Source organism: Ornithodoros turicata, chromosome 8, assembly GCF_037126465.1.
Source record: "Ornithodoros turicata isolate Travis chromosome 8, ASM3712646v1, whole genome shotgun sequence".
NCBI lineage: Eukaryota > Metazoa > Arthropoda > Arachnida > Ixodida > Argasidae > Ornithodoros > Ornithodoros turicata.
In genome coordinates, this window is record NC_088208.1 from 29,263,528 (window position 1) to 29,276,350 (window position 12,823).

Below are 12,823 nucleotides of genomic sequence, written 5' to 3' on the forward strand. Positions count from 1 at the left end.
AACGGTTTTAGGTGGTTTCGCGTTTATATTAAACTCCTTTCTGCAAGTCACGATGACACGAGAGTCCGTCGCAGTTTACCGTGCCTAGCACAGCCGCTGGTGTGATGCGGTTCGGCCGGCGCACAAGTTCATTTTCTGTGTCTCCTCAGCAGTTCTCAACACCTCCAGCCATCAAGTCAAGGACCGACCGTCATCGTCCAACCATACGCAGACAGAAGGGTCGTGGTCGTCTTCGGCGCTCAATCAGTCAACCTCTAGATCTTGAGAAAGCTGGTTCTACGCAGAGAGGAGAATTAACCCGTGGTAAGCGTGTGAACTTTGTATCGTCTCGTGGACCGGCAATTCCACTACGTGCAGGTAGTCGCTTATATTTGCATGTTGGTTACCAGCGTCTTTGCGAATGATAACCCGCATTTCGCCTGACCGTTCGTTACATTGGCGTTTCTTTTATGTGATGATGTTTCGAAGAGGATGAAGTGCCAAGGTTGGAAAAAAACATCACGCGCCGTCACACTTTTGACGATGAAGAAGAAATACGCTACTCTGCTCGCGTGTGGGTAGCGCTGGGAGAGATCGATCATCGTTTTCCCGAAAATACCTTTGAGTGGGTTGAACTGGACAGTCTCCAGCAGTACTCGACATCCCAGGTACGCGTTGCAGTAAAACAGGTGCCAGCGTTCGTGGCTTCTCTCAGCTCGCGCGGGACCGTGGTGCTACAGACGGCCGCGGGATTGCAGCGAGGGTCAACCGCAACGCTCACTGTCGGCGCCGCACGCGCGTATTCTTGTGAGGGTGGTCACGTGCAGTGCCCTCTGCTACAGAATGCATCCTTTCAGCGGTTTTCGAAGCGTTTCGCGACGTAAATACTCCATATACTTGATAGGACCCCGCCTTGTACTTAATATCCCAGTAAACCATGAGAGATCCAGCGGCTGTCCATGATTCGTCTTGATGACGTATTTTGGATGACTGTCAATACAACGTCATGAGACATCCTGTTTGCAATCCTGTGGCTGTGGCAAATTGTTCCGCGGGATATCTGCAGAACATTTTAGGGACGCCTTACGGGAAGTTATTAGCGAGCCCGTTCTCATGCATGCGTCACTGCACTTACCGTGCATGAACGGTAACAGGGCTTTTACAACAGTTAAGTTCTTAATTTAATTTAATAACGAAACAACGTTATAGCTGACTATAAATAAATAAATAACTGCATATCGCCAGATGCTCAGGACGTGCACACAAAGGAATGAAAAGTAGCATGCTTCCAGGACCGATTCAGGAAGCATATTTAGAAGGGCATGTGCGGCAGTGGCATTTCCTAAGAGGAATATTTGTTGCCTGCCTCATGAGCTTCCGCGGATTCGGGAGTCCTGTTCGCCTCTGAGTCAAAATAAAGGATGAAGCTCATAAATTTAATTCGATTATGTACACAAAAAAATACTCAAGTGAGAAATGGCTTGGGGCATTGTCACACTAACACGACACGTCTGTTTTTTTTTTACTGCTTTCGGTTTGAGACATTGAGTTGGTCCAACGAAAGACGAACTTCCACAGAGCTACGCGGTCCGGCGTTTTCTTTTTCTCGGGCGATAAATGCTCCGTATAACATTCTGTCAGGGGCCTGATTCGGACAATTCTTGAAACAGCCGCGACGGGACATCCCTCGGATATGCGGCCAGGAACGCCTATTTGTGAAGCTCCCAGAGACGCACGGCAGACTTTCATTTTTGGATATGAAAATTATGTCCAAGACGCGTGTCCGTCTGACGTCCGCAGGACATCTCTGAGGACGAAGACGTTCAGATTTTTTTCCTGACATTCCTCGGACATTGGTGGTTGTGGTGGTGGACATTGGTCCGGTATGCTGCTTCTCTGGTTTCAGAGTCCATTCACGTGAGGTGTCTTAAGTTACTGCCGAACACTATGCTATTTTTGCGCTCACAATGCACGCAAGCGCGCCACACCACTCTCAGTACAGTAAGATACAGTACGCAAACAATCACTTGCCGCCACAAGCAAATTTGCCCGTTGACTGACACGTCGTGTACGCGCTACCCCACAGAGCATGATAAAAATGTCCTATAAAGGTGGTCGATGGTTCAGTGTAAAACACTTGGCAACTTAACCGCTTGTGGAAAACGACGACTACAAGCATGTTGTGTTATTACTTGTTAGGTCTCTCAGATCAAGAAGCATCTCGTGACCCAAGCTCAGCATCTTCGGAAGAAGATTTCTCATCTGATGGGGAGTTTTACTGTCAAGGCCAAATTGCAAAAAACGTAAGCTTCTTCAGCGATTTTAGTGATCTAACTGTAATCCAGCAAGCAAGGAATGCAACTCATCTGGAAATTGGAGTGAAGCATTCAGACCTGCCTTTCATGCATGCCTGCAGTTCTCGTGGCATGCATATCCTGTGTTCACAAATGAGGATCCACTTACTTTATAGATACATAAGCGCGCATTGCATGTTCAGCATATCAGCAAGGCTGGTAGTTGCAACTTCTTTACTGAAACTTTGAAGTCCATGTCATAGCACGGCAAACATTGATGTGAATACTGCTAGTATTCGATACACACCATCCATTGAGCTGCGTTCCACTCTTTTCTTGAACAGAGTATGAGTAGTAGAATTCGTCACACTTCTGCAATAACACCAGCGTTTATTTTCTTTTACACCAGTACGATGGTGTGGCCTATGTGGAGGCACTGTGGGACCATGTCACCATGGATTCTGAAGAGCTTGCCTTTCAAGTTGGTGAAGTCATCGAAGTCACGGACATGTCGGACAAGGACTGGTGGTGGGGGTCTATTGATCAGCGCTCAGGCTGGTTTCCTGCAGAATTTGTGCGGGTATGTCAGCATTCACCTGAAACCTGTAGCAGGCGTAGTGACCGCTGAGACAAAGTGAACGCATTAATTTCCTTCCCTCTCATTAGTTGCGAGTCAATCAAGAAGACACTGTGGAAGATTGCATGTGCAAGATGGCAGACGGTACGCTTACAAAACACAAGCCTCGCAAAATGAGCATCAGCTTGCTGAGCAACGAGCAAGTGCGTGCCAACGTTGTGATGGAAATTGTGAACACGGAGCAAGACTTTGTCCGCCACTTGAGGGACGTGGTAGAGGTAAATGTCCCACTGTCTTGCCACTCGGGCGGCTACGCGCCGGACGTCCATTTACACCGTGTCCACGACAGGGGTACCTGAAACCGGTGTGTTCGAGGCCTGACATGTTCTCCGAGGAGCGCAGAGCCACGATCTTCGGGAATCTTGAGCAACTCTACGAATTCCAGAGCCGTTTCCTTGCATGTCTCGAATCTTCCATCAACTGGGAGCAGCCACACCTCAGCGAAATAGGCAGTGTTTTTGTGGAGCATGTAAGTCCTTTTGGAGGAAATACTTTCTTCAAAGCTGTTGTGCATTATACGTGTAGACTAGCATTCTTCCAATGTGCACCCGTTTGTCTCTTAGAAAGCGGAGTTCCAGATCTATTCAGAATACTGCAACAATCATCCCTTGGCTGTTAGCGAACTGCAGGAAATGTATGCAGATTCCAGATATGTGCACTTCTTTGAGGTAGGTCATTAATAAACACTCTGCATTATGTGTTGCATTTTTTACATATTTTTTATGTGCTCTAATATTGAACTAAAACTTCATACCTTATTCTAACTGTGGAGCCATTTCTGGTTGCGCTCGCCTTGCTTCATGTCCCATCTAGATTGTGCTGTTTATAATAAATTGATACGGGATATCTTCTCAAGCCCTGTTTCAAGTCAAGTCCTCTTTCTGCCATAGTCTACATCAGTTTCCCCCTCTGTATCGCTATATGGTGCTGACATGTTTCTTGTCTTCCTTATGAACAAAGATTCTGCATATCTACTCGATGTACTTTGTTTCCTTTTACTCCTTTGTAATGACACTATCATAATTGGAGCAAGTACATATAGTGTTTGTGTGACTCAATTGTGCAATGTTCCATCACCAAGTTCTGTGCCTCTTGTCCTTGTAGGCCTGCAGGTTGCTTCAAGACATGATAGACATTTCACTGGATGGCTTCCTGCTGACACCTGTTCAGAAAATTTGCAAATACCCACTGCAGTTGGCAGAACTCCTGAAGTACACACGCCCAGACCATCCTGATTACCAACCAGTATCAGATGCTCTAGAAGCAATGCGAGGTGTGGCTCAGATGGTGAATGAAAGGAAGCGTCGTATGGAATGCCTCGAGAAGCTGGCAGAGTGGCAGAGAGATGTTTTCAACTGGGAGGCAAGACTGATTTTGGGTTGTTACAACTTGAAAGCTAAATGCTGACCCATATCCAACGATTTTCAGGGCCCAGATCTATTAGAAACAAGCTCTGTTCTGATCTACTCGGGAGAAGCAGTCAGAGTCACGTCTTCTTGGTCCAGAGATGTTGTCAGCCTGTTTTTGTTCGATCATCTCCTAGTCTACTGCAAAAAGGTAACGTTAGGGCCACTTTATGTCAACGAACCTTAGATACACTGCATTATTTTCACCGAGCTTGGAGCACCTTCTCTGTGCACTGCGGTTTGTATGAGTGATATATACGGCATATTGCATAGTTCCTTTACTTTCAGGACATGATCAAAAGGAACACACTTTCTTACAAGGGCCGGCTAAACATGGATACATGTCGAATAGCAGATGTGGAAGATGGCAAAGGTACGACACCTATTAGAGATATTGCACTGTACGTGTGTGGATACAAGATGACTGACTCCAGAGCAAGCAGCGTGCAGCACAACAAGAAATGCTATCCATTTCCAAGCCATATTTAGAGCCTGAAGTTTTCGGGAAATATTTTTTCTAAATTCAGGGGGTAAAAATCTGGTTAATAAACATGCGCTCTAGATTCACTTAAATTGGGGTGGAAAAACTTTCAGTACGCTAAATTTGGGGAGAAATCTTGCTCAGTTACTCAAAGTAACTGGACTGGTTTGGCACAAACAATGATGTAACTGCAGTTGCTACCGAACAGGTTAGTGTGCATTCCTACAGACGTCTCAGTGACGGCAATTTGCCGGGTAAAAATCTGGTTTCACCCTAAAGAGGCAAGCTTCAATTCGGCGTGCAAAGTCAGGGAAGAAGCGGGTTGAACCCTAAAATTTCAGGCTCTAGTCATATTCCGTGCCAGTAAAACTGTTGTACGGATTTTCAGATATGCAGTTTGGTGTCACTGTGAAGAATGCCTGGAAGGTGTATTGCAGTGCCCGCGAAAAATGCTACCTATTTTACGCCAAGACAGCAGTTGAGAAGCAGCAGTGGCTGAAGGCTTTCAGGAATGAGCAAGAACGTGTCCATGAAGACAAAGAACAGGGTGAGCGGAACACATTACTGTTAGTACTTCTTGTCCAAGCACATTTTGTATGTTCTATTTAAGCTCATAGCCAAGTGAATGTTAAAAGGAAACATTACTTGGAAGAAAATATTATTCAGTAATTTTTGCTGGAGTAGAAATTTAAGCAACATATTGACAATTGCATATCTCTGTTGCATTTCTCTATATTAGTCAAAGTTAAAGTTAAATAAGTTACAAATGTAAATGTGCTTGGTCAAAAAGTAAGAAAGTCGGAATCGTAACAGTACTATGCTTATCCTGTGATGCTGGTTCTCGAGCAACGTGCTCACACCTGTTCAACGTTTGTTTCTGCGGTGGAGGGGCATACGGGTACGGGCATACGGGCTAGGCATACTGGTGGAGAGGTGGAGAGGCTCTTACGTTTACTTTAAAAATGACTAAACCCGGTCATGGTTTACGCTGCAGGTTACGTGGTCACTGAGAACGCCAAGAAAACAGCGAGAATGGCGCTGAACAACAAGCTCAAACCAAAAAGGCCACGAGGTACAGTACCTTAGGAGATACTAATTGCCCCAGAAGCTTGCAAACTGCTTCTGATGAGTCTTGCCATTATTCACGATTGCTTTGAAGCAGCGGTGATATGGGATGCCATTGCCCTGTGTGCAGTCTCACCATAAGCTGGCATCATGCTATTTCTGCTTTCAGCCAAGTTACCAAAAGGACCCCGTACACAGCACCCCGACGTTGCAGTTGTCGAAATCCTTCTAGACCCACCAGGGCCAAAGCCCCGCACTGGAAGCCTTCCCTCCAACTTGCATCCTGTCCACAATGTGCCAAGTAATGGGCTGCCCAAAAAGAAAGGATCCGGTTGGTTCCACTTTGGCAGCGGAAAGAAGGTGAAGAAGTAGTTCAGCCACTTGCGCATGTTTTTCTGTACATTTTTCGAAAACAATTAATCGTGCCCTGTTGCCGTGTGCAACGTTGCTCCAAGGGGCATGCTTGAAAATGAATTCTGCACCGAACCGAAGATGTGTACTATAGAGCACCGTATATAACGTGATTGAACAATCAGTAACCATATGCAAACTGCTGGTAAATATTGTTTATACCTGGCCTCAGGTAGTTGTTTATAACTTTAGATGTACTGCATTGATGTTAGCTTTGTAGAGAAAATAAGTTATTGACCTCCGGAAGGATGTAAAGCATTAATATAGCCGTGCAAGTTTAACAAAGTGTGTGGTCATTTTATTCATCTGCTTTGTGAGCACCAAACAATCACAGGTATATGCCACAGGTATACTTTTGAGTGATTGATTTGTGATTCCCGTTAATGTGCAACATCAATGCAATGGCAGAACCTAGTTGACCACAATCATGAGAAGCCAGAATATACTGCACTTATAAGTAAAGTTTAACAGGTTGCCTTGGCAACAAATTCTCAGGGCAGGTTTAATTAATACTGTCAGCCTGAGCTTGAAATTTCTTGAGCTAAATTGCTGTACACTATTCTTGTAGTATGTCATAAGTAGAGCCTGAAGTTTCCGGGAAATATTTTTTTCTAAATTCGGGGGGTAAAAATCGGGTAAATAAACGTGTGCACTAAATTCATGCGAATTCGGGTGAAAAAAAACTCCCCGTATGCTAAATTCGGGGATAAATCGGGCTCAGTTACTCAAACTAATTGTAGTGGTTTTCGTACAAATGGTGATGTAACTGCATTTGTTGCCAAAAAAGCAAGTTAATGCATTCCTACAGATGTCCCAGTGAGGGGAATTTTCCGGGTAAAAATCGGGTTTCACCCTAAAGGGGAACCTTCAATTCGGGGTGCTATTTTGGGGAAGAATCGGGTAGAACCCTAAAACTTCAGGCTCTAGTCATAAGTGTCAATCAGAAAAGAACGGGAGCTGTTCTCCAAGGCCAAAAGGAAGTATTGTTAAGCATGCTATTAGTATGTGCATAGCAGAATATATGCTATGTATTGGCCTGCATTCGTTTCATGTCGGCCTTTATTTGGCAGCATTGTCTAGAAAGGTCATCTTGCGCGCACGTAAATGCGGCATATCTCTGGCAACTGTTGTACAGAAACGTGAAGACCTGTTGAAGTTGTTGGCAAGAATCCTCTGCACCGCGTTTTTTGACTCGTTGTTTCACCAAAGTGTCCCGCTCCGTCGGGGGCGTAAAGCCATGCTAATTGTATAGTACTCTGGTCAAGTGTGGAAGGCTCTCATTCCTATGGTATGGTATCCTGAATCTACTATACTGACATGATGCCTTGTACTCTTTTTGAAGATGTGAGTTGCAGCAACCCAGTTGTGTACAGCGATATTTATGAATAGGGTTATTTTTTTCGGAATGCAATCACTACTGCCATAACGATTCACAGATCCGCACAAGGATTTCCCCCTTTGTGGTGCACTATCTTTGTTGCTGCTTCCTTGGACTCTTTTATGTACAGTCTTTTTTTGTTTTTTCAGAGATATGTGGCTTACCGTGCTTATCTTGACAGGAACCTGTAAAAAGATTGTTAAGCTCGTGGTTACAGTTCACCGTTATGTATATTGTTGTTTGCGCTGCCATCAGCAAGTGCTGCTGCTTTCTGAAACCTCATTCTGCACAGTGTTGAAATGTCTTCCAAAGAAAGGCTCACAAGCGCTTTGGATACTACCTAGTCTCTTCCAGAGAAAAAGTGAGCGTGCGGTTAGTCAGATTTCCTGTGGCGTTGTAATCGAACAAATGCCATGTGTGTGTGTATATATGTTTGTATATTTTAAATACTGTACATACTTTTATATATTTTCATGCCTCGAGATGTAAATTTTAATGGTATCAACCTGTTCTCCATGGAATAAATGTTTTTATCTGAGACAACACACAGGTTCACGTAAAGATTGAGATGGAAGGCAACTCAGTCTTTGGAATTCCAATTGTGGGAGAAGTTGCTGTGTCATGTTTAAGGCCCCTGTTTTTCTGCGGCACCGACTTGTAAATTCCGCAGCAAGCAGTCAACGGCTGCTTGAAACGGGAAACATTTTATTTTCGTGGATAATGTGGGAGCAAAAAATATTTTATAAAATTACAGATTGAAAGCACTGTTGTGGCTCAGTATTATGTACATGATATCTTGTGTTCTCCTCTGACAAAGACAAAGGTTTGTCACCTGAAATCATTTTATACCTGCTGAAGGATCTTTCAGCATCTACAGAGTTTATAGAAACTTTATAGGAAGATTATAAGAAGGAGCTTAGAATACATGCCCCGTGGAAGTTACAGGACACCGCTTTTTGTTTCTCGGCTGTAGGCATTGTTTAAGAATCTTTCAAGGCAAAACTCCCAGACATCAAATCAAAGTCCCCCACTGCCACCGCTAAACTGCAAACGGAAGGGACGCCGCCCTTTCCTCAGGCGAAGTATGCACAATAAACTTGGGCTAACCTTATATCAGTGGTTATATTCTAAAGTGCGATCTGTCTGTGCTGGTCCTGCAGTAGGGGCAGTTTCGTAAAGCGGGCTTCACCTCATGCAGGGAAGCTTCAGGTGAAGCCCACTTTCGGGAGGTGTCGTTCGTATTCGGCGAATAGTCAGATATTCGGGAATACGAATATTGGGTATTCGATTCCCGAATGAAATACTTCGAGTGATTGATGTTTGATTCGCATCCGCGCTAATTAAACATTGAGTATATCCTCAATTATTGCATTCGTAGGAGAAGACCTTACGAGACAGAAAATGTTGAGATGAGAAACGTTTTTGTTTGCATAGAGCTTCGTTTCCTTCTCAAGGCAATAGGTTGCACGTTGAAGCTTACCTTCAATGTCTTCTAGCGCCGCTTTGTGTGACATTGACCTGCTATCGAATTATGGGGTTCGGTAGGAGCAGGTAAGTGAAATGGAACGCAGCGGATGACACGCTCCCGCATGTCATTCTCGATTCACTACGAATTGCGACGCCATCTAGGCGATGCCGTTAGAGGTGATCGCGGATCAAATGCGGATATCCGTGCAATCCGCACATTTCTATCCGCATTTTGTCTGCATGGATTTCGGACCGTACAAGTCTCATCCGCAAATCTGCGCAGATACGTGCACACCTCTACCTATGCTTAGAGCCTGAAGTTTTCAGGTTTAACACGATTCTTCCCTGAATTGAAGGTTGCCGCTTTAGGGCGAAACCAGATTTTTACCTGGTGTCTGTAGGAATGCACACTAAACTTGTTTGGCAGCAAATGCAGTTACATCACCATTTGTATCAAACCATTCAAATTTGCATGAATTTTGAGCACATGTTTATTTGCCAGATTTTTTCCCCCCAAACTTAGAAAAAAATATTTCCCGGAAGCTTCAGGCTCTATCGGTGCTGTGCAGCTTTGAACGCAGGTTCATGTCGCAACCCCTTGAGGAATTAAAAATAGCAGTCACGACAGCTTTGTGTGCGCGCAACATATTCCCGACAACTCCTGCCACATACAGTTACATCAGGAAATCAGAACTCAAACACACAGTTCGAAAACCAGAGAATATCTTCTTTTACTTCAACAATTTGCACTCTGCATCCTTGTCTCAATAAAACGTCCTTGAGTCTTGCATGGTGCAGAGCACTAGTAACTACTGTGGGCTCGTGCAGCTTACTTCAGGGCTTCATTAATTCAGAGAAAGGGTGTGACAGTAATGATGAATTATTTACAGATGAGCACAACTTATTTCCAACATCCTCCATGAAGCACGTGTGGAACTTCTTCACGCCGCCTGTTCACACTTCCGTCTGTACTTCTCTTCTTCCCGTGAGAAAATATGTGAGCATGTCACCCTTGCCCTTAACAGAAATGTAACCTCGACACTCAAAAGGATATCCCATGGGCTGCAAGATGTTGTACATCTCTTGAGTAACCTACGAAAATGTTAGAGTATTAGAAGGCTCTCTTAGCATTATGGTGCACACTCTATCGTTGCCAAACCCGTAAAAGTTATTTTTGGGAAGCAATTAAGTTACAACTACAACTATATGCTCATAATTAAATTACAGTTACCTGAAATGTTAATTCAATCGTACTGACTTACACCATTTCCATTAATTTCCATTTCAAAATAATTTTTATGCGTTACTGTATCGATTACCTGAGGAACGATTTATTGGAAAGATAGACAAAATATGTAGTTAACAGAACATTATGGTTAACATGCCTGAACTGAGGCTGCAAGAGCATCAGATAAATTTTCTGCATGCCCTAAAAAATGGCACACCTTGTCCTTCCTGAATGAGTGAAAATTGTGAAGTTTGATTCCAAATCACATGCAGAGTAATCCCAGGTGCATTAGAAATTACTTTCAGTAAGTAATTAAATTAGTTATAATTACATTAACAGTGTTACTGGCAAAAAGTGCTTTACAGGTCTGGTTATTGCACATGTCCCTACCTGAATTTTCTCCACTTCTCCAGTTGAATCCATTCTGCTAGCTACGTTGACAGCGTTACCCCAAATGTCATAGTGAGGCTTCTTTGCTCCAATCACACCAGCGACTACGGGCCCAACATTAAGGCCTGTAAAACACATGTGCAGCTGCCCTTCAGGAAATGCATTTGAAGTTCCTCTTCTTCGTCTACGAAAGGTAAGGTATGTGGGATGGCTATCACAGATGCCACTGTATGCTCTTTAGAGGCATCCCTCGGCACATCCAGCAATGTCACCTCAAAGCAGCGCTGCCGTAACATTTTACTCTCTGCTTCGGCACGTTTTGGTCGACCGACCCTTTGAGGTTCGCTTGTTTGCGACAAAGTACACGAGTGTAACAAAATACTATTATAAAATGGCAGGAAGACATGTTTAAAGAGCGTGATAAAGATGACAAGACAAGCCGTTCGTGCCATCAACACATAATGTGCCAATGGAAAAATGGCTAGGAAGCAAGCGAGCTGGTGAAGATGATGCATAATGTAACCCCCCCCCCCCGAGACTAGGAAACACGAGCACACGAGAGAAACACAAACACGAGACTTTGTGTTTGTGTCTGTCCCTTCGTGTTCCCTAGTCTTTCCTAGTTTCAGAGTTTTCCTTCTATTTTTTTTTATCTTGTTTTCTTTTTTCTAAGTCTAGTTTTACTTTTCTAGTTTTCCTCCTTTTCTTCTCTTTTTATTTTCCTAGTTCTTAGTTCCTAGTCTTTTTTTTTTTTTTAAATTGGCGCCTCCGGAGTCCGCCGAAAGCCTGATTGGCCGACAGGTGTTTTCTTGTTTGTTTGTTTACATTGCTCTGGACTGAAAGAGTTCAGGCAGGAACTGTTACATTTACAAGTTTAAAAGTAACTAAACTCTTTTTAAAGAAAGGACTCGGAAGATTTGAGATCCATAAGATTCGTGGATTCGTAGAACCTTGCTTGGATTCGGATTCGAAAAATTTCGGATTCGTCCCATCTCTAGTTCTAACAGCACTACTACTAGCTACAGTCGGAAGATTCCTCGTTGCCTTTGAAACAACACTGCAGCTCCTGCACCAAATGTTCTCTTGAGACGAGAGTTTTCGGTGAACATCGCACCCGCTTTCTAAGTAATCGAACACCTTACTCCAAATTGGGAATCCTGGGGATTTCAGTGTTAGCCTTCTGACCTGAATTGCAGTTGGACACCATTTTTTCTGTATAGTAGGTCCTTCTTTTTCATCATATTCTTTACACATGTCTCAGGAAAACATTGCTCAAATCAGGTTCTTGCATATTAAATGAAATCCAACATTTTAAGCAACGCCCCCCCCTCAAGATGCAGAAGCTAAGATCTTCATTTGTTTCCGTCACCAACATCACTAGAGCAAGGGAGCATTTGAAGTTTTAACCTTGTCGTTTGGCGCATTAGAGCCCTAGTAGCTTTTGCGCCAAGACATACTCAAATCATCACCACCACCACCACCACCACCACCACTAGAGCAAGGACACAGGTAAACCCAGATGTTTAAAACCAGTGGATGACAAGATTGATTACGGTGAGGCTTGGCACCAAGAATAAACGGCAAAAGTAAGTACCGCATTTAACTCACCTATTCTGATCTTAAAGTGATTGAAAGAGTGCTCATTGACGTGGTGCAGCTGCTCCTTGATACGAAGAGCATATTCTGCGAGGGCTACCACGTGAACGTTGTTGGCGACGTCGTCTGCGGCCATCGTCAAGCCTGATGCAGCCATGTAGGTGTAGCCAGTCGTTTTTATCTTTTCGATACACTTGAATTTGTCTTCCGATAACAACTGCACAGCAGAAGGCAAAGCATTGCAACCCAGGCTTGTGAGAAAACTACAGGAGGGCTCTCGTTCACTTAGAAACACGAGGGGGGCGACAGGTCTTTGTTTGACTTGTCAGAAGTTTGAATTGCAAGTAATTCATCTAAATGTGGGCACATATGAAGCACATCTTTTAACCTTTCCTCTGCCAGAGACGCACATAAAACATTGGCAAGGGGGCAAACGGAGAGTTACTTCAGAGAAACTTGTCCATATATGACTGCCAATACACATGTACAAT

General features: G+C 43.9%; 2 protein-coding genes across 8 annotated transcripts in view; one reads left to right on the forward strand and one right to left on the reverse strand.

Moving 5' to 3' along the window:
- The window catches only part of LOC135366883 (uncharacterized), a 182,048-nt gene extending 173,854 nt beyond the window's left edge, over positions 1–8,194 (forward strand). The window contains exons 6-17 of one of the 2 annotated variants that reach the window (XM_064599844.1): positions 150–303; positions 2,179–2,282; positions 2,683–2,853; positions 2,940–3,128; positions 3,200–3,379; positions 3,474–3,578; positions 4,015–4,272; positions 4,339–4,467; positions 4,605–4,689; positions 5,186–5,344; positions 5,792–5,869; positions 6,032–8,194. In XM_064599844.1, the coding sequence (XP_064455914.1) occupies positions 150–303; positions 2,179–2,282; positions 2,683–2,853; positions 2,940–3,128; positions 3,200–3,379; positions 3,474–3,578; positions 4,015–4,272; positions 4,339–4,467; positions 4,605–4,689; positions 5,186–5,344; positions 5,792–5,869; positions 6,032–6,234 (1,815 nt within the window). In that variant the 3' untranslated portion in view covers positions 6,235–8,194. The remainder of the gene's footprint in view (positions 1–149; positions 304–2,178; positions 2,283–2,682; positions 2,854–2,939; positions 3,129–3,199; positions 3,380–3,473; positions 3,579–4,014; positions 4,273–4,338; positions 4,468–4,604; positions 4,690–5,185; positions 5,345–5,791; positions 5,870–6,031) is intronic. The other variant, XM_064599845.1, reaches the window with a different exon arrangement.
- A 1,630-nt stretch (positions 8,195–9,824) lies between these two features.
- The window catches only part of LOC135366884 (adenylate cyclase type 5-like), a 109,380-nt gene continuing 106,381 nt past the window's right edge, over positions 9,825–12,823 (reverse strand). For all 6 annotated transcript variants that reach the window (XM_064599848.1, XM_064599849.1, XM_064599846.1 and 3 more), the window contains 3 exons: positions 12,345–12,549; positions 10,737–10,861; positions 9,825–10,210 (listed from right to left, as the gene is read on the reverse strand). In XM_064599848.1, coding sequence (XP_064455918.1) covers positions 10,073–10,210; positions 10,737–10,861; positions 12,345–12,549 — 468 coding nt within the window. In that variant the 3' untranslated portion in view covers positions 9,825–10,072. The remainder of the gene's footprint in view (positions 10,211–10,736; positions 10,862–12,344; positions 12,550–12,823) is intronic.